The sequence below is a fragment of the Staurois parvus genome, unplaced genomic scaffold, assembly GCF_062004578.1.
Source record: "Staurois parvus isolate SC_StPar_1 unplaced genomic scaffold, SC_StPar_1.0 ptg000477l, whole genome shotgun sequence".
NCBI classification, from domain to species: domain Eukaryota; kingdom Metazoa; phylum Chordata; class Amphibia; order Anura; family Ranidae; genus Staurois; species Staurois parvus.
In genome coordinates, this window is record NW_028318273.1 from 744,215 (window position 1) to 766,353 (window position 22,139).

A 22,139-nucleotide genomic window follows, 5' to 3' on the forward strand; every position below is an offset into this window, starting at 1 on the left:
GAAGATGATTTTGACTTTCTGACCTAGAGGTTGATGAGATATGCCTAAACTTTTGTTTCTCCAGATTACTCCTGAGTGCCAAGCTTGATCCACTTGTGCACCATACTACTTCTCCCACACAGCAGACTCTTGAATACAGCCAACACCACCTGGCTCTCTCTGAAAGTAGTAAAGTTTATATTCTCACTGCTGGATTGTTCTAACTACCTGAGGGCAATCCCTCATACCCAATCACAGGATCCATACCTCCTTTAGCCCATCTCCTCAGGCTCTTCTTCCTACCTTTCACCCTGTTCTGTTTTTTTTCCAGCTCTATGATCTCAGCCCCATCCCAGTCTTACCCTAAATTCTTCCTCTGCAGTCCCTAGAACTCTGGAGGTTGGGTAGACACTACCTAAAAAAAATCACCCAAGATGCTGCTCTTATACCCCTCCACTCAACAGTTCAATAACAAACAAATACTGTAACTATGTCCAATAAACCTGCCACACTAATGCCCTCCACTTGGAAATGATCTTACATTAATGCCTTAACACTGGACAGGAGATTGCAACTATTAGGAGAAATACATACCCTAAGGGCTAAAATTGCTTTCTTGTTAAAGTTTTTATTGGTTTTGTCTGAGAACAAACGCTAGAACAGACAAATAGGAAAAGCAGGCCATTTTGATGCCATACGTGTACATAATATACATGTAACGGATAATGCAAAAGAACCTATAGAGATAGCTAACAGTCCAGATACAACTGGGCCATGTGGTCATTACAAAACAGGTAGGTTGGATACATGAAAGTGTAGCTGACATTGAAAACCAAGTAGCGTCAGCAGGGTAGGCCATAGTATTAGATGTGACTAGGTAAAGGCGGAGTCTTTCAGGTGTTCCAAGCCACAGTCTACTTGGAGCTAGCTGGAAAATACAGCCCAGGAAAAACAAATAACTAAGAAAAGAGTGTAGGAGGAAGGGAAGAACAAGGTAACCGAGTTGCCCAGCGGAGCCAACTATCTAGTCTCAGACTCAGCCGTGGCAGGAAGTCAGGAAACAAGAGATGTGGGAGATAGAAATAGAGGAGAGAGCAGGAGGTAGGGAGGAAAGAGGATCCCTGAGGGTGGTGCAAGCAAAGATTAGATATGCCTGTGTTGGTATGTTACCAAGGTAAGAGTACCAATTCATCAAAATCTGGAGGAAGACCGTGTTTGATCCATGGCTACCAAATTGTTTTGAATTTTCCCGATCCGGTCTTTTTCTAGGGCTTCCATTTTGACATGTATTATGGTGCGAAGCATTCTGTGTTTAGTCTAAGCTAAAATCAAAGATGGAGATTTCCACGCCCATGCTATGGTCTGTTTAGGGCAGTGGTTCTCAACCTTTCTAATGCCGCGACCCCTTAATACAGTTCCTCATGTTGTGGTGACCCCCAACCATAAAATTATTTTCATTGCTACTTCATAACTGTAATTTTGCAGTGGGAGGAGTAGTGCCATGTCATTGGTGTCAGTGGAAGGAGTAGTGCCCCATCACTGATGTCAGTGGGATGAATAGTGCCCCATCGTTGGTGTCAGTGGGAGGAATAGTGCCCCATCGTTGGTGTCAGTGGGAGGAATAGTGCCCCATCGTTGGTGTCAGTGGGAGGAATAGTGCCCCATCGTTGGTGTCAGTGGGAGGAATAGTGCCCCATCGTTGGTGTCAGTGGGAGGAATAGTGCCCCATCGTTGGTGTCAGTGGGAGGAATAGTGCCCCATCGTTGGTGTCAGTGGGAGGAATAGTGCCCCATCGTTGGTGTCAGTGGGAGGAATAGTGCCCCATCGTTGGTGTCAGTGGGAGGAATAGTGCCCCATCGTTGGTGTCAGTGGGAGGAATAGTGCCCCATCGTTGGTGTCAGTGGGAGGAATAGTGCCCCATCGTTGGTGTCAGTGGGAGGAATAGTGCCCCATCGTTGGTGTCAGTGGGAGGAATAGTGCCCCATCGTTGGTGTCAGTGGGAGGAATAGTGCCCCATCGTTGGTGTCAGTGGGAGGAGTAGTGCCCCATCGTTGGTGTCAGTGGGAGGAGTAGTGCCCCATCGTTGGTGTCAGTGGGAGGAGTAGTGCCCCATCGTTGGTGTCAGTGGGAGGAGTAGTGCCCCATCGTTGGTGTCAGTGGGAGGAGTAGTGCCCCATCGTTGGTGTCAGTGGGAGGAGTAGTGCCCCATCGTTGGTGTCAGTGGGAGGAGTAGTGCCCCATCGTTGGTGTCAGTGGGAGGAGTAGTGCCCCATCGTTGGTGTCAGTGGGAGGAGTAGTGCCCCATCGTTGGTGTCAGTGGGAGGAGTAGTGCCCCATCGTTGGTGTCAGTGGGAGGAGTAGTGCCCCATCGTTGGTGTCAGTGGGAGGAGTAGTGCCCCATCGTTGGTGTCAGTGGGAGGAGTAGTGCTCCATCGTTGGTGTCAGTGGGAGGAATAGTGCCCCATCATTGGTGTCAGTGGGGGGAGTAGTGCCCCATCATTGGTGTCAGTGGGGGGAGTAGTGCCCCATCATTGGTGTCAGTGGGGGGAGTAGTGCCCCATCATTGGTGTCAGTGGGGGGAGTAGTGCCCCATCATTGGTGTCAGTGGGGGGAGTAGTGCCCCATCATTGGTGTCAGTGGGGGGAGTAGTGCTCCATCACTGGTGTCAGTGGGAGGAATAGTGCCACATCATTGGTGTCAGTGGGAGGAATAGTGCCCCATCATTGGTGTCAGTGGGAGGAGTAGTGCTCCATCATTGGTGTCAGTGGGAGGAATAGTGCCCCATCATTGGTGTCAGTGGGGGGAGTAGTGCCCCATCATTGGTGTCAGTGGGGGGAGTAGTGCCCCATCATTGGTGTCAGTGGGGGGAGTAGTGCCCCATCATTGGTGTCAGTGGGGGGAGTAGTGCCCCATCATTGGTGTCAGTGGGGGGAGTAGTGCTCCATCACTGGTGTCAGTGGGAGGAATAGTGCCACATCATTGGTGTCAGTGGGAGGAATAGTGCCCCATCATTGGTGTCAGTGGGGGGAGTAGTGCCCCATCATTGGTGTCAGTGGGGGGAGTAGTGCCCCATCATTGGTGTCAGTGGGAGGAATAGTGCCACATCATTGGTGTCAGTGGGAGGAATAGTGCCCCATCATTGGTGTCAGTGGGGGGAGTAGTGCCCCATCACTGGTGTCAGTGGGAGTAGTGCCCCATCACTGGTGTCAGTGGGAGGAATAGTGCCCCATCATTGGTGTCAGTGGGAGGAATAGTGCCCCATCATTGGTGTCAGTGGGAGGAATAGTGCCCCATCATTGATGTCAGTGTGGTGGAGAGGAGAATAGTGCCCCATCATTGGGGTCAGGGGGGGGGGGGGGGGGAAATAGTGTCCCATCGTTGGTGTCAGTGGGGGGAGGAATAGTGCCCCATCATTGGTGTCAGTGGGAGGAATAGTGCCCCATCATTGATGTCAGTGTGGTGGAGGGGAGAATAGTGCCCCATCATTGGGGTCAGGGGGGGGGGGAAATAGTGCCCCAATGTTGGTGTCAGTGGGGGGAGGAATAGTGCCCCATCGTTGGTGTCAGTGGGGGGAGGAATAGTGCCCCATCGTTGGTGTCAGTGGGGGGAGGAATAGTGCCACATCGTTGGTGTCAGTGGGGGGAGGAATAGTGCCCCATCGTTGGTGTCAGTGGGAGGAGTAGTGCCCCATCATTGGTGTCAGTGGGGGGAGGAATAGTGCCCCATCGTTGGTGTCAGTGGGGGGAGGAATAGTGCCCCATCGTTGGTGTCAGTGGGGGGAGGAATAGTGCCCCATCGTTGGTGTCAGTGGGGGGAGGAATAGTGCCCCATCGTTGGTGTCAGTGGGGGGAGGAATAGTGCCCCATCGTTGGTGTCAGTGGGGGGAGGAATAGTGCCCCATCGTTGGTGTCAGTGGGAGGAGTAGTGCCCCATCATTGGTGTCAGTGGGAGGAGTAGTGCTCCATCATTGGTGTCAGTGGGAGGAATAGTGCCCCATCATTGGTGTCAGTGGGGGGAGTAGTGCCCCATCATTGGTGTCAGTGGGGGGAGTAGTGCCCCATCATTGGTGTCAGTGGGGGGAGTAGTGCCCCATCATTGGTGTCAGTGGGGGGAGGAATAGTGCCCCATCGTTGGTGTCAGTGGGAGGAATAGTGCCCCATCGTTGGTATTAGTGACACAAATGATGGGGCACTATTCCTCCCACTGACACCAATGATACTTACCTTGCTGACCCCTGCTCCAGCCTGGGCTCGCTCTCTCACTTACCTGTCAGCTGTCTTCCTTCTCTGGCCGCTCTCCTCTTCACTCGCTCCGGCAGCTCCCTCGGTCTTCTTTGATGTACGCGCGCTGCCGCTCGGCTCCTCCTCTCCAAACTCCACCTCCTCGCCGGTGATTGGCCGCCTGTGTGCCTCTCCTGAGCTACAGTTCCGGTGGCCAATCAGCGGCGAGGAGGCGGAGCTGCTGAGCGATCCCGGAGGTGTGGCCAGGTGACAGCAGCGTATCATCCCGCCCACACATCGCCGGAGACTGCAGCGGTGTCTCGGTTCCTAAGACCATCGGAAATATGTGTTTTCCGATGGTCTTAGGCGACCCCTGGGAAATGGTCGTTCGACCCCCAAAGGGGTCGCGACCCCCAGGTTGAGAACCGCTGGTTTAGGGGCTGTCAGAAGCTGGATGAAAAGTCTAAATTGTCTGCCCGTCAAAGGCGCTGGTTTCAAATTGAGAAGAGCCGTGGTTGAGTCTGGTGGGAGGGCTACCTCAAAGAGGATAGAGGCTAGTGCAAAAATTTCCTTCCAAAATGATTGAGCCACTGGACATTCCCACCAAATGTGTAAATGTGTGCCCAGGTCTGAACAGCCACGAAAACAGAGAGCCGAGCTAGTTGGTGCATATTTAGAGATTCCAGTATGAACTAGATACCATCTGAACAAGACTTTGTACTTAGCTTACCAACGTTGGGCGAAGAGGACTTGGTAGCTTGCCAAATTTCTGACCATTCAGCTGTATCCAAAAGGGAAGCCCAAGTCCTTTTCCCACTTTGCAACATAGGAAGGGGTACCCTGGTTGGGTTTGAAAAAGATCTGTTTGTAAAGGGTCAAAAACAAGGCCTCTGGTGTGAGGGTCTTTAGAACAAATTTGTTCAAACTGGGAGAGACGGGTCATTACACTATCACTAGAGACATGGGGGGAATAAAATTGTTTTATCTGCAGATAACAAAACAGCTCTGAGCGTGGGAGACCAAAGGATTTGCGGAGAGTAGGGAAGGATAGAAAGGAGGACATGTTGACCACCTTGCGCAAGCGGATGACGCCTATTGCATTCCATGCATGGAATGATGCAGGACTGTCCCAGGCTGGAAAAAAGCAGGGTTTTTGAGAAAAGAGAGAAGCAGGTTTTGTGGGGATTGCAAGCCATGCATGGTCTTAAGTTCATCCCAGGAGAAGATAATATTTAGTAATCAGGTTGTGTAAGAAACTCGGTCCGCTGGTCGGAGCCACAAGTTACCGTATTTTTCATTCCATAAGACGCACTTTCCCCCCCCTAAAAATGGGGGAAAATGTCTGTGCATCTTATGAAGCGAATATGGAGTGGCCAGCCCGGAATTCCTGCTGCCACCGTGTTAGAATACCGGGCCGGCTGCTAGTCTCCAATGTGCTTCTCGGTTCAGCGCTGTCCTCACCGTCTACTCTCCCGGGGCCAGCATCTTTAGTGTGGGCACCTGGCTGTGACAGCTTGCGGCTTCACAGCTGGGTGCCCATTGCACATGTGCGAGAAACGCTGAGCTTTGTGAATGGTCCAGCAATCTTCTGGGACCTGACACGTGTCCCAGAAGACGGGGAGGGAGGACAACTCCGCGGAAGTGGGAGCGGGTACCTGTCTAATTCGGGTACCCGCTCCCCCCTCCTCCGCTACCAAAGATCCGCAATGTTTGGTCATCTCCTGTACTGTGTCCGCAGTCTTTGGTCATCTCCTGTACTGTGTCCGCAGTCTCTGGTAATCTCCTGTACTGTGTCCGCAGTCTCTGGTCATCTTCTGTACTATGTCCGCAGTCTCTGGTCATTTCCTATACTATGTCTGCAGTCCATTGGCTCAGAATATTTTTTTTCTTGTTTTCCTCCTCTAAAACCTAGGTGCGTCTTATGGAGCGAAAAATACGGTAGCTACTGTCAGTGTCACAATCGACTGCTCCTATGGACATCCATAGCGGGGTTTTGCCAACCATGTTGTATTTGGGCAGATGTGCTAAATGAGCTGCAGAGTAGGAGGAGAAGTGAGGAAGACCCAATCCGCCGGAAAGTTCTGGGAGATATAGTATAGATTTAGGTATTCTTGGCTTTCTTGTGCCCCGAACATAAGCCACGACTCTCCTTTGTAAAATCCTTAAGAAGCAGGCTGGGACGGGAATTGGCAGGACTCTAAAATGGTATAAAAGTTTGGGAAGTATAACCATCTTGAGGACATAAATTTTGCCTATCCATGAGAGTGGAAGGGAGGACCATCATGACATTAGGTCGGTCACTTGTTTAAGTATCAAGGGGTAGTTAGCAGCGAAGAGGTTGGTATGTGCAGCAGTTAGCTTTATACCCAGATAGGGAAGATGGTGGTGGGCCCATGAGAAAGGTAGCACTGCTTGGGATAGATGCTTCTATTCTTCAGTTAAGTGTGACCAGCAGGTTCGGTGCCGATATGTGCGGGGCAGAAAGGAACAACAGGATGTCATCTGTGAATAGGCACAATTTGTGATGATGACCACCGAGTTCAATTCCCTTGAATTTGGGGTCAGAGCGAATGTGTTGCGCCAATGGTTCGATGAGGAGGGCAAATAATAAGGGAGAGAGTGGGTAGCCCTGGTGCACGCCTCTGCCAATGTGGAGGAAGTCTTATTTGTAACCGGCATATTTGATGTATGCTCTCGGTGAACCGTATAGGGCTGAAATCCAGTGTAAGATGTGTGGGCCGAATCCCCACTTTTGCAGCGTATAATGTAAGTGGGGCCAAGATACAGCATCAAATAATTTTTTTATGTCAAGTGAAAGGTAGCAGGAGGGGATACACCGTGTTTTAGCTATATGAGCTAACAGCATTGCAAATGTCGCCAGCTTAACGAACTGGAATAAACCCTACCTAATTGTAATGTATTAGACCCCCGATGATTTTATTCAGTCTGGTTGCAAGGATTTTGGCTAGAAGCTTGATGTCAAGATTCAGAAGGGATATTGGGCAATAATTAGTCCAGGTGGAGTAGTCAAAATGAGGTTTAGGGAGCATACAGATGATAGCTGTTAGAGCAAGAGAAGGCAAGCATAATGTGAATTCAAAAATAAGCCCGGATGGGCAGTGCAGAATAAATAGATAACTGACATCACCATTGAGCCTTAACTAAGGATGGAAAACATGCACATACATCCCAACCAAAGTATGACCTAATATTTAAGCACCATATTTCGTAGAGAGGGTTTGTTGGGGATCAGAAGTGGGAGATTTAGACAACAAAATGGTGCACTGAACGAAACATCCCAACTGACAAGAGACAAAATCATGATGCAATTGAAATTGTCCAATATACAAGTCCCTGCAGCCTAGGGGAAGAACTGGAATATCAATGGAGGGGCAGGTGTGGATAACAGGGAAGGTAGGGGGAATTTGGAGGAGGGAGGTAGAGAAGGGCAAGGGAGGCAATAGGAGCAGGCAAGGAACTTGGAGGTCTGGTGTCACTCGCCCAGAGTGGGCTAGCACCTGGAGAATTAGGTGCAAAATTGGAAAAGTTTGTAGAGGGGGAACCTGGGGCTATACTTGCGGGTCAGCCAGATCGGTAGAACTTATTCAAGCCGTCGTCCACTGAAGTTAGCACCTCATAGTCAAAAAAATGGAAGAGAGGTTCCGTTGGCATTGGTGGATAACCGTCAATCCATGGAGTTTTCCACAGCCGGGGCAGGTGAGGCAAAATGACCATGCTTATAGGAGCTTTGCTAGTTTCTCCCAGTGGTTGCAGAACTAGATTTACGTGCAAAACTGGAGGCCAAACGGCAGCATGCACCTTTCGAATTGCGGGGACGCTCCGCCAGCTGCAAGTCCTGTAGTATGATTCGCAATTCCTCAGCAGAGCGACATACATGTCTGGCTCCTTGGTAGGTAAAGCGGACAGAAAACTGGAAGCCCCACTGGTATGAAATGTTATGTTGTTGGAGGATTTGGAGCTGCGGCTTCATAGCCCGTCTCTTGGATATTGTAAATGGAGACAGATCTGCAAAGAGTTGATAGTGGTGACACTGAAAACATAGGTTTTCTTTTCCTCTGGCTGCCGCCAGAAGTTGCTCTTTAGTGCAGTAGTAGTGAAATTTAGCTATATCATCTCTAGGTGGACCCTCCGGCTTTTGGGGGTGTTAATGCTCTGTGGAATGTGTCCATTTCTAGATGCTTGACAAGTATGGAATAGAGCCAACATTGTTGCTTGAAGGTCCAGGATTATCTCTGGGATGCTTCTGATGCGCAGATTAGCACGCCTGGCCCAATTTTCATGATCTTCTAGCCTGGATTGCAGTGTGAGGTTTTCCTCCCGTAGATTTTCAAATCCTGCCAGGTAGTCTTGAGTTTGGGATTCTAGCTCGCCCACACTGGTTTCAAGCTCAGCAGTGCAGTGACCCAATTCACTGATTTCCCAGGTGAGGATGTCTGTGATGTGATCTGAGGTCTGCTTTAAAGCCCTGTGAAACATATGTTCAATGTGTTCAAGCAGGACCAGGGACACTGCGTAATGTGGGGCCTGTTGGTCTCCATCGGATTCACCCTGTGAGCCTGGGGAGACATAGTATTTTTACCTGGGCGTTCAGTAGCAGCTGCTGAGGAGGACGCTGGCGCCAACTTGGCTGAGGCCCTGGCCAGAACTTCCTTGATGGACTTGGTTTTGATTTTTGGTTTTGGACCTCCCAAAACCATCCCGCTCGTGCCTAGGGCTGTGCTAGGGCTATGGGGCGCGGCGGCGGGCAGCGGTGTACTCAGGCAGGCTCAGGATCTGGGCTTTTCATGCCGTCAGTAGTGGCATCTATTAAACGTCTACTGTCTGAATGTGCAACAAGTCCCATTGCTCAGAAAAATTAAATAGTTACTCTGACTGAAAAAAGACAAAAGTCCATCCAGTTCAACCATAAAAAAAAAGTTATAATCTTACACCCACAGTTAATCCAGAGGAAGGCTAAAAACCCAGCAAACCATAATCCAATTTGCTCCTGTAGGGGAACAAAATTCCTTCCTGATCCCCCGAGAGGCAATCAGTTATTCCCTGGATCAACTTTACCTATAAATGTTAGTAACCAGTTATATTTTGTGCATCCAAGAAAGAATCCAGGCCTTTTTTAAAGCAATCCACTGAGCTGGCCAGAACCAACTCTTGAGGGAGTCTATTCCACATTTCACAGCTTACTGTGAAGAACCCTTTCAGCATTTGGAGATTACATTTCTTTTCCTCCAGACGTAGAGAGTGCCCCCTTGTCTCTGTGATGACCTCAAGGTGAATAACTCTTCACCGAGTTAACTATATGAACCACTGATGTGTTTATACATGTTGATCATATGCCTATTTAATCTCCTCTTCTCAAGAGAGAATAAATTCAGTTCCTTTAATCTTTCCTAATAGCTGAGCTCCTCCATGCCTCTTATCAGTTTGGTTGCCCTTCTCTGTGCTTTCTCCAGTTCCCCAGTGTTCTTTTTGTGCATTGGTGCCCAAAACTAAACAGCATATTCCAGGTGAAGTCTTACTAATTAATGATTTGTACAGGGGCAGAATTATCTCTCTCTCTCTCTCTGGAGTCTATGCCTCTTAATACAAGAGAGGATTTTGCTCACATTAGAAACTACAGCTTGGGATTGCATGCCATTATTAAGCTTGTGATCTACCAGAACTCCCAAATCCTTCACTATTGATTCCCTCAATTGTTGTACTCCCCCTAGTATGTATGATGCATGCATATTCTTAGCCCCCAAGTGTTTAACCTTACATTTATCAGCAATAAACCTCATTTGCCACATAGTTACCCAATTAAACAGTGCATTGAGGTCGGCTTGTAAGTTGGAGACATACTGTAAGCCACTGCAACAGCTTGGTGTCATCTGCAAAGACTGAAAATGTATTTTTAATCCCAGACCCAAAATGTTTATAAATATATTAAAAAGTAAGAGTCCCAACACTGAACCTTAGGGTACACCACTAACAACCCTAGACCATTCAGAGTATGAATCTTTAACCACTACTCTGAATACGATCTTTTAGACAGTTTTCTATCCATTTACATACTTCACAAATGGTACTGCACTCCAAAACTTTGCTACAGGCATTCTAAGCTACTAGGAGGGACTAAAAAATTCTGTTTCTTCCTGCAGTGGTAGACTCTCTGGCAGTTCTTCTCTCCCCTACAATAGTCTTAGGCATATGAAAATCAACTCTCAGCACTATATTTTCATGTCGCCTAGCACTTACATACTAGAGACTATACGTACTAGTCCCATCCCCACGACAGTTATTATAGAACAGTCTACTCGCTGACACATATCTATGGATGGATATTTTAGATCATGTCTGAATTACTGTGTCCCTTTCTTTCTCTCCTACAGAAAGATCTCACACTTTCTGGAGACTTAAAGGCAAAGTTCACTTTTTTTTGTTACTTGCTACACCCAATAGAGGGACCACTCCCCTGGAACCAAACACTGAGATAATCCACTTGCCTAGTTTTCCATTCCTGGAATTTTTACTGTGGAAAAAGAAGGGACAAGAATCTCTGTCCAGGACAGAATGAAATTCACCTCTTACTGGGATGCACGACTCCTGGTGCCCCCCAGTGATTGACATATGCCACCACCGTAGGATTGTCTGACTTGACTCTTATAGGAATGCTCTGCAACTGGTCTGCCCAGTGTAGACGCACCAGGCAAATTGTCTGAAGATCCAAAAAGAGGATGGGCAACAATCTTTCCTGTGGAGACCAAGCCCCCTGCACTGAAAGATGACCAATCACACCTCCTCATCCCGACAGACTGGCATCTGTTGTACCACTTTCTATAAAATGGGAAGAAATTTTTTCCTGCTTCCAACCTCAGAGGCGACATCCACCAATACAGTGACTGCAGACAAATCTGAGAATCCAGAGACCAAGATCTCCTGTTCCATGCTGACAGGACATTGTGCTACAGAGGCCTGGAATGAAATTGAATAAAAGGGACTTCCTCAAATACAGCAACCATCTTCCCCAGTACCTTTATGCAAGTACAGATCAAGGGAATTCTCAGCCCCCTGAGGGAAGCCACCTGATTTCACAGGGGCACACATTTAATGAAAGAAAAAGAAAACGTTTGCCTGGACCGTATCTCAGATCAAGCCCAAATACTCCAGTCTCTGGGTTAGTAGTATGACCAATTTATAAAGGTTGAGGATCCAGCCAAATCTTTTCAATGTCTGAACCGTGAGGTCCATATTGTATTGCAGTTGCAGAGCTGACTGTTCTCTGAATAACAGGTCATTAAAGTACCCCGAAATGAGCAGCCCTCGAATCCTTAAGAGACCCAGAATAGGGGCCAGAACGTTTGTGAGTAGGGCAGTGGCCGGACCAAACAGTAAGGCCACAAACTGATAATTGCTCATCTTCTATAGCAAAGCTCTGATGAGCAGAAAAAAAAATCAGGAAATGCAGACTGGTATCTTATGTCAACCAATGACACAAAATCTCCTGGGTGCAGCGAGGCTGCAACTGTTTACACAGATTCCATCGGAAAACTCCTTAGCTGAAGAAACCAGTTCAGATTTTGCAGGTCCAACATTGATCGAACATGGCTATCTGGTTTGGAAGATTCGAATAAATATTTGAATGCATAAAACATGGCGGAGGAAATTCTTGGAACTCCATCTTGTAGCCCTGAGAGACTGTGCCATGAACCCATTCAACTGCTACTTCTTCCTTTCATGTTTCCACGAATTCAAGCAACCACCTCTAACCCGAGCAAGCGGGGTGGCTCCTTCATAACAAGGTGGACGTAGTCTGACATTGCTGACTTAGGGGCCCAATTTGTCTTGCACAATTGACCTTTGAGGCTTCCCCTTGGAGGTCAAGGCTTGAAACAGCAAAAATATTGCGTAGCAAAAGCACATCCCGACGCAGAAGCAGCTGCCCTGTGAGCTGGATACTTACCCTCTTCCTAAGGTGGCGAAGGGAACTTTTTCCTCCCAAGTTCTTCTGAATATATGAATCTAAATCTTCTCCAAACAAGCATTCCCCATGGAATGGGAATCCTAGGTGACTCAACAGACTAGCTCTTAAGCCAAATAACTCTGTGCATTTGAATGTCTAACAGTCCCTGGTGCAAGAACTGCTGGATAGAATCTTTTAAGGCATCTACTGCAAATGAAAGGGCTTGAAACAAATCCTCAACTGGACTCTTCTCATGAGTCGTCCTTACCCAGGCACTTTACTCAGCACTGAAGACTATGACAGACACCAATGGTTGCCACTGTTGGCTGCAAAGCATCCCCTGGCAACACAAAAGAAAAGATACCTTCAGCAATCTTTTATCTGCCTGATGCTGGAAGAGAAGAACATCCTGTACCGGACAAGTTAAGATTCTTGTTAAAACAAGAAACTGCAGCATCCACAGAGGGCATATACCATCTCTTAGTAAACGTTTCTTCCATTGAATAGAGCTCCTCAAATTTTTTTAGGGGGAAAATGTCTTCAAACAAATTAATAGTAAAAAGGTCAGGTTGGAGCATGTAGGTCCTTCACAAAGAGAAGACAAATTTATTAAATGCCTTCTTCAGCTCTATGTGTACACCCTGAATAGTCTAAGGTTATGGGAATGTACTGGAACCTTTGCTTATTAACACTATATATATATATATATATATATATATATATATATATATATATATATATATATATAAATAAAAATAAGGGAGGTGCCAATACTAAGCATTTGCTCGAATACTCGTGCAAATGTTGATATCTGAAACTGATTCCTTTGCAGTGTGATTTAAGCCCATAAAAAAGGATGAATGGGCTCAAATTTCACTGCATAAAATCAATGTAATTTGAACTGAAATTGCACTACTTCAGCTGAAGTAGTGGTGCAAATTCTGTCCAAACAACATGCAGTTTCCCTGTGGGAGCGGTGAAATTTGACCCATTCATTTTGCATGGCTCAAATTGCACAATACTCATAGGGAAACCGCATGTGATTTGGACAGGAATCGCACCACATTACTGTTCAAATCACGTGATTCTTTGCAGTGCAATTTGAACCCATTAATTTTGTACAGGCTCAAATCACACTGGAAAGGTATCGGTAACGGATATCAGAGAATGCTTGAGCACAAGTGTCAGTACTCAGTGCAACTTTTTTTTTTAATAGATGAGGGTTGCTTAGATCAGTGGTAGTGCACTTTCAAGTGAATAATCCCAGTCTAAACTGTGGTTAAGGGCTTGCCGACTAACGTTTATTGAAAAAAGGGGGGCAAAAAGCACAACACATTGGTTTGGTAGCAAAACAATCAAAAGGAAATGCTAAGCCATCTGGCAGTACCACCACTCTTGTCAGGATCCCTGAGACCCAGTTCTCTGGCTCAATCAGTCTTTAGTTACAGCACCTCATTGCAAGGGCCCACTCCTGGTCTCTAGATAGGGGATCTCTTGGCACCCTGGGCTCTCTCACTCCCTTGAGCCTCTCTCCATCCCCTGGACTTGCACAGTCACCTCAGTTCTCTCAGCTTCCCAGACTCCCTTATTTGTCCTGACATGGAGTGCAGTCTTTCGAGGGTATCACCACTCTTAATGGGAGCACAACTGTCTCCTGGCTGGAGCATGCAGCTCTCTCCTGACAAGGCCCTGAGCTATGGTCAGCTACAAGTGCACACAGCTGGGCACATACACAGACTGCAGGTCTCCTGTAAGACCTGGACACAGGATTGAAGGCTTCATCCCACACAAGGCACAATGAAGCATTCAAGCTCTAGACTGTGATACAGGACTACCAAACACAGAGAAAACTAAAACCCTAGTATTCTTTGCACTAACACAATACTCTGGAGCTACCCATTCTGTCTTAGTGCAAATCTTATGTTTTCTGCTTATACTCAAACTGTGGCAGGTCATATATACACATACACATATATACACATACATACACACCTTTAAATTACTTCGGTTATGTCAAGCCTTTGAGCTCAGGAGAAATAAAGCTCTGGTCACCGAAGTGTGCAAGCTAAATCTCTGAAAGTTTAATGCGTACAAGCAGTTTTTACAAAGTCAAAATGATCAACGGAATATTGCAATGACCAATGAAGTATTGCACTCTTATCAAGAAAGATAACAACCACAAATGACTGAAGACCACATTATAAGGCAGTTCCGTTTCTACAGAATGGAAACTGAATTCATGAAAGAAAGAGTTGTTACATATAAAAACTAAACTAACTTGTTCACACATCTAAAATGGAGGCATTAAACATAATGAATGCCAGTTAATAAGACATTTTTCCTTACATACCCCTTGAAATTTTCCACATTTTGTCATGTTAAAACTGAAAGCGTAAATGTATTTTATTGGGATTTCATATGTTAGACCAACACAAAGTGGCACATAATTGTGAAGCGGAAGGAACATGATAAATGGTTTTCACAATTTTTTACAAATAAATATCTGAAAAGTGCTGTGTGCATTTGTATTCAGCCCCTACAAAGTGAGTCAACACTTTGTAGAACCACCTTTTGCTGCAATTACAGCTGCAAGTCTTTTTGGGTATGCCTCTACCAGCTTTGCACATCTAGAGAGTTAATTTTTTGCCCATTATTCTTTGCAAAATAGCTCAAGCTCTGTCAGATTGGATGAAGAGTGTCTGTGAACAGCAATTTTCAAGTCTTGCCACAGATTCTCAATGGATTTCGGTCTTGACTTTGACTGGGCCATTCTAACACATGAATACGCTTTGATCCAAACCATTCTTTTGTAGCTCCGGCTGTATGTTTAGGGTTGTTGTCCTGCTTGAAAGTAAATCTCAGGCCCAGTCTTGTTGTCCTGCTGGAAGGTGAATCTCAGGCCCAGTCTCAAGTCTTCTGCAGACTTTAACAGGTTTACTTCTAATATTGCCCAGTATTTGGCTAAATCCATCTTCCCATCAACTCAGACCAGCTTCCCTGTCCCTGCTGAAGAAAAGCATCCTCACAACCTGATGTTGCCACCACCATGTTTCATGGTGGGGATGATGTGTTCAGGGTGATGTGCAGTGTTAGTTTTCCACTACACATAGCGTTTTGCTGTTAGGTCAAAAAAGTTCATTTCTGGTCTCATCTGACCAGAACACTTTCTTCCACATGTTTGCGGTGTCCCTCACATGGCTTCTCACAAACTGAAAATGGGACTTCTTATGGCTTTCTTTCAGCAATGACTTTCTTCTTGCCACTCTTCCATAAAGGCCAGATTTGTGGGGTGCATGACTAATAGTTGTCCTGTGTACAGATTCTTCCACCAGAGCTGTGGATCTCGGCAGCTCCTCCAGAGTTACCATGGGCCTCTTGGCTGCTTCTTTGATAAATGCTCTCCTTGCCCAGCCTTTCAGTGTAGGTGGAAGGCCATGTCTTGGTAGGTTTGCAGTTGTGCCATACTCTTTCAATTTTCGGATAACAAATTGAACAGTGCTCCATGAGATATTCAAAGCTTGGAATATGTTTTATAACCTAACCGTGCTTTAAACATATGCACAACTTTATCCCTGACCTGTCTGTTGTGTTCCTTGGCCTTCATGATGCTGTTTTGTTCACTAATGTTCTCTAACAATCCTCTGAGGGCTTCACAGAACAGCTGTATTTATACAGAGATTAAATTACACACAGGTGGACTCTATTTACTAATTAGGTGACTTCTGAAGGCGACTAGTTCCACTAGATTTTAGTTAGGGGTATCAGAGTAAAGGGGGCTGATTACAAATGCATGCCACACTTTTCGGATATTTATTTAAAAAAGAATTGAAAATTATCATTTTCCTTCCACTTCACAATTATGTGCTACTTTGTGTTGGTCTGTCACATAAAATCCCAATAAAATATATTTCCATTTTTGGTCATAACATGGCAAAATGTGGAAAATTTCAAGGGGTATGAACACTTTTTCAAGGCACTAGATATATATATATATATATACACATATATATATACACAGTTGCAAGAAAAAGTATGTGAACCCCTTGGGATTATGTGGAGTTTTCCATGAATTGGGCATAAAATGTGCTCTGAACGTCATCTTAAGTCACAACAATAGAAGAACACAGTCTGCTGAACATAATACTACACAAACATTAGATGTTGCCATGGTTTAATTGTACATAACATGTAAACATTCACAGTGCAGGGAGGAAAAAGTATGTGAGGCCCTAGCTTAATGACTTCTCCCAGAGCTAACTGGAGCCAGGAGTGAGCCAACCTTGACTCCAATCAGTGTGATGATATTGGATGTGTTGCTGACAGCTGTCCTGCCCTTAAAAACAAACCTGTTTTGGGTTTACTGGTTTCAAGAAGCACTGTCTGATGTGAACCATGCCTCACAGAAAAAAGTTTTCAGAAGACCTACGATCAAGAATTGTTGACTTGCATGAAGCTGGAAAGGGTTACAAAAGTATCTCCAAAAGCCTTGATGTTCATGTGTCCATGGTAAGACAGACTGTCTACAGAAATGGAGAAATTTTAGCACTGTTGCTACTCTCCCTAGGCGTGGTCGTCCTGTAAAAATTACTGCAAGAGCACAGAGCAGAATGCTGCATGAGGTAAAGAAGAATCCCAGAGTGTCAGCTAAAGACCTACAGAAATCTCTGGCACATGCTAACATATTTGTTGACACATCTACAATAAGGAAAACATTAAACAAGAATGGAGTACATGGGAGGACACCACGGAGGAAGCCATTGCTGTCCAAAAAGAATATTGCAGCACGTTTGAGGTTTGCAAAAGAGCACCTGGATGTTCCACAGCACTACTGGCAAAATATACTGTGGACAGATGAAACCAAGATTGAGTTGTTTGGGAAGAACACACAACACTATGTGTGGAGAAAAAAAGGCACAGCACACCAACATCAAAACCTCATCCTGAGTCCTCTATCACTCCAGCGCTGTGCTCTTTTCTCTTAAACTCCCTGCTCTCACAAGAGGCTCCAAGAGCAGTGGAAGCTATTGGCCCCTGCTGCTGTAAGTCAGTTTCTGTGAGGATGGAGTGGAGCCAAACCAAGCTAAGCTTGGACGTGTGCCGCATAGCACACAGCTTGCTATGGGGGCACGTGCAGAACAGGAAGAGCAGAGAGCACTGGTGGGGACCCCAGAAGAGGAGGAAAGAAAATGCCAGAAGTCCAGAGGGGGCCTTCTGCAAACACCATCGACCTTTATTGGCACAATAAAAACACTCAAATACAGCACCTTGACTTACTGGGGACAGAGGAAACGGTTAACACGTTTCATGCTGTCTCAGTGCTTACTCATGACTCATTGTGCCAATAAAGGTGAATGCTTTTTGCAGAGTACAGCGGTCTGGATTTCTGTGGTTTACTATGAACACCACAAACAAGGAAACACAGCGAGTAAGTGGCATCATTGCCATGCAGTGCTGATGGCTCCAAGTTCAGTTCCCATCTCACTATCTACTGTATATTAAATTTGTGTAATAAATTGTACTAGTAGGTTAAGTAGCTCTGTATGACTTTGGCCTAATGAGAATACACCTATGTATTCTGTAAATTATTTATTCTGCAAACGATATATTAATTCAAATAAGACATGCAATAGAAATTCAGATGCAAAGATCTGACAGCCTGACAAGTGAAACACTTGGTATAATACACCTATTCATTTTTAGATCTACTGCATAATACATTTTTATGCAATCTGAGATACATTTTTTGCAAACAAAATATGAAAAATATATTGTAAATGTCTACATTATCTGTACTGGTTATAACTAGTAACAACCTTGATATGCTTGCAACATGACCATTAAAAATGAAACAACCAATAATAAATGGTAAAGCAAATTTAATGTTGTATAAAGCACAGGAGTATGAAAATATATTGTAAGGTAAAACTTGATTGACTTACTTGGTATGAATAGAAAATGATGTAAACCACATGTAGCTGTAATATTTATTGATATGAGGACTGATCCCCCAGTAATAATAATACTGTACCTGATGGGCTCTGAACTGTTGAGGGTGTAGATGTGAGACTGGTGGTGACTGAATCACAAGGGCCAGTGCTTCCGCTGGAGCTGCTGCTTGAAGGAGGTGATGGGGAAGATGCTGGTGATACACTGTGCTGGTTTATGCATTGAGCTACAGCAAACCCTGTAGAAAAAAGTGCATATTTATTTTGTTTAGCTATATGAAGTTCAATGTCATAAATTTGGAGTCAATTGATCTTACAGATATTATGTTATAAAAGAAAAATTGACCACTGGAAATTAATGTTTTATGTTAATGTTTATAAATCAAAAGTATTCCAATAAACAATTCAGATACTGCACACCAGGCATCACTAAATGGCGGACCGCGTTCCACAAACACACCGAATGACAATCCTATATGGACCGCAGCTCCGACACTTAGCAGCCTGGATGTCCTGTGAAGCTGATATCCTCCACTCCACCCCCCCATTGCCGCCATTGCCACAGCATTCATAGAAAGCAGAAGACACAGTATGTCCAGCCAGTGGGCGGGAGCTAACTTTTAAAGTTAATAAGCCAGTAATTGGTTTCTAGGCATTCCTAGCAACCAAATGTCTGTTAACATGAAAAGCATGTCCCACATGTCCTGCCCTCTGTCCAGGCATTCGGAGGTTGTGAATGGCAGGGAGGAAATATAAGGGAGGGGGCATTCGTATAAAGGGGACTTTGCTACAAGGAAGGGGGGTCTGTGAAAGGGACTTGGGTGCAAGTAAGGGGGAGAGAGGCTGTGAAGGGGACTGAGATACAAGTAAGGTTGTAAAGAGGACTGGGGTACAAGAAAGGGGGGCTGTGAAGTGGACTGGGGTGCAAGGAAGGGGGATTGTAAAGGGTACTGGGGTGCAAGGAAGGGATAAACTGTGAAGGGGACTGAGATGCAAGTAAGGAGGGGCTGTAAAGAGGACTGGGGTGCAAAAAAGGAGGGGCTGTAAAGAGGACTTTGGTGCAAGGAGGGGCGCTGTGAAGGGGGCTGAAATGTAAGTAAGGGGGGGGGGGCTGTGAAGAGGATTGGGGTGTAAGGAAGTGGGGTTGTGAAGTGGACTGGAGAGCAAGGAGGGGGGTTGTGAGGACTGGGGAGCAAGGAAGGGGGGGGGGCTGTGAAGAGGGCTGAGATGCAAGTAGAGGGGGCTGTAAAGGGAGCTTGGGTGCAAGTAAGGGGGGGCTGTGAAGGGGACTGAGATGCAAGTAAGGTTGTAAAGAGGACTGGGGTGCAAGGAAAGGGGGAGGATGTGAAGAGGACTGAGATGTAAGGGGGGGGGGTTTAAAGTGGACTAGGGTGCGAAAAAGAGAGGATGTGAAAGGGACTTGGATATAAGGAAGGGGGACTGTGAAGGGGACTGAGATGCAAGTAAAAGGGGCTGTAAAGGGCACTGGGGTGCAAGGAAGGGAGTCTTTGACAGGGACTGGGACTCAGGTAAGGGGGCTGTGATGTTAAGGGGTGACAGCGGACACTGATGTGAAGGGGAGGGGGACTGTGATGTGAGGTGGGGGCTGAGGACACTGATGTAAAGGTGGGGAGCATTGTGATGTGAAGGGGAGACAAAGGTCAATTAAGTAAAGGAGGCACTGTGATGTAATATGGGGGGATTTGAATGCAAAGGGGGGCTGTGATGTAAAGCAGACACTGTAATGCAAAGAAGAAGCTGTATTGTAAAGGGGAGTGCTGTGATGTAAAGGGGGGTTTCAGCAATTTTAAAGGTAGTACTGTAGTATAAAGTGGGGGGGGCTGTGATGCGAAGAGGGCTGTGATGTAAAGGGGAAACTGTAATGTAAAGGGGTGGGGCTGTGATATGAAGAACATGAGTCATAGCACAAATATGAGACTTGGGCCTCTGCTGGATGAAGGTTTTAATCACCAGACCTCCATGAATTTTAATTCAATATCCCTGCTGTTCACACTGTGGCAGCAGGAATCCATCTACTCAATGGAGTACACTCCCTTTGTTTGAAATTTACATCAAAACCAATTTTCATTCTTTTTGGCCCAAAGCTACTGCAGATATGATGGCAACTGAACTGCTTTTGGAATGCTTACATCAAGCAGAAGATCTAGGTGGAACAATCTCTGTTGGATGAAAAGGGCTTCGGCTACATAGGAATATTTTCAGCCTATAACCATACTGTAGGGAAAAAAGTTTTGGATGTCTTACATTAAAACAGGTCTTCCACACAAAATGTAAATCTCCCTGATGCTAAAACACCATGCAAAAAAAAGGAAAAAAAAAACTATACAGAAAATGGTTAGTTAAAAGTGAACTCCATGTTTGTTTGTTTTTTTTTGCAGAGTTACAAAAAATGTACGTTGCTATTGTTACTACAGTGATTTTTGCTGTCTTTTGGGTACTGTTGAGTGACTGCTCTGCTGTATTGTAAACGTATTGTTGCGCACTTGGCAAAAAAAAAAACAAAAAAAAAAACCTGGATTTCAGCATTCGTATACTTACCTTACCCTGGCTTCCACTTGCGGGGGGTGACATCACCATCCTTTTTGGTAAGATTCTGGACATGGTTAAGTACCCAAAATCTCATGAGAATTACTGCATTGTGCTGAAGCATCTTATGAAATTTCAGGTACTCTGCAATGCCTGGGATCTCACCGGAAAATATGGTGATGTAAAAAATAGGGATTGTTACTTACCTGTAATTCCATTGCTGGGAATGCCCCTAAGTGCACTGTTATATAACCCATCCCACACTGTGGGACTCCAATTTTGTAGTAATAAATCAGGAGAAACAGAAAGCAGAGGGGAGGGCTGTGTCCTGTACTCCAAGATATGGTCACTAGGGGGAGTATATTTACCTGAAGGAGTGTAGCGCATGATTTTTGGGAATTGTGGATGTATTAATATTTAATGAATTTTAGGTGCACACTGTTTTAATATAGAATGTCATAAGATGGGGTATTTATGGATTGTGGAAGGATGTAATAATAAGATCGCATTGTTATGATCGATGGGAGGATGACATTCCGTTTATTGTAAAAAAAAAAAAAAAGCCCAATAGTTAAGATGGCAACCGATGTCTATGTAAGGGCAGACGTTTACTGTTATAAAGCCAGTCTATTTGCATTTGACATAAATAATGTAAAGTGCAGCACTCATAGAAATAAAAATATTAATGAATCACAGTAAGATATACTAATAAAATGAGTGACAATGGTGAAAGTACGCAGAAACAATTGTTATAAGTGAAGCGCTCTGAAAGTGGAGCTATGATGAATCATAATAACTGATAAAAAGTGTTGCGCTGAATAACAGCGAAAGGTGGTAAAACAACACTGTGATAGTGACAATAGTAAAATGTCCAATATAAATAAAATCATCCAAGCGAATATATCAATAAATAGTCCAAAATGTATCCGTGATAACAGGTGAAAGGTGACTCTGTGATAAATTACTTCTCTTGAATGCACTCACCAGAAACGCATATGAAATGCATATTATAATTAAAAAGCTACGCCACAGGTCAGGTTTGTTTACCATGATGCTCACAGTATGGGAATAAAACACCACTGGCCTCACACAGAGTTAAGAGATGACTTCAGCAGATCTTTCCACCATCAGCAAACAAGCACAGCCCCACCTTGAATGGAACAGCTCACAAATCCGAGCCACAAAGAAAGGAGCGCTTATGGTGCAGTATTATTTAATGAGTAAAAACATCCACATGGAAATCACATGGCAAAATGACACTTAGGGTTCATGTACACGGGGCGTTTGGAAAACTCTTCTGAACGATGGAAACTGACTGCTTGAAAACGTAGGTTAAAAAACGTCAGTTTAGCCGTGTTTGCATAATGCGTTTATGAACGTTTGCGTTTAGAAGCGTCTTTAAAAGATAACCTCAGGAGACCCTCCCAAATGCCCAGAATGCACCTGAAAAATAGTAAATTCACTAAAAGTATTTTAGTAGTGAAAAGC

The 22,139-nt window shown here is 45.2% G+C and overlaps 1 protein-coding gene across 2 annotated transcripts in view; it reads right to left on the minus strand.

Annotated features, from left to right (window-relative positions):
• CLEC16A (C-type lectin domain containing 16A) overlaps positions 1 to 22,139 on the minus strand; it is a 420,420-nt gene that overhangs the window by 74,793 nt on the left and 323,488 nt on the right. For both annotated transcript variants that reach the window (XM_089689496.1, XM_089689495.1), the window contains exon 7: positions 18,188 to 18,343. In XM_089689496.1, the coding sequence (XP_089545622.1) occupies positions 18,188 to 18,343 (156 nt within the window). The remainder of the gene's footprint in view (positions 1 to 18,187; positions 18,344 to 22,139) is intronic.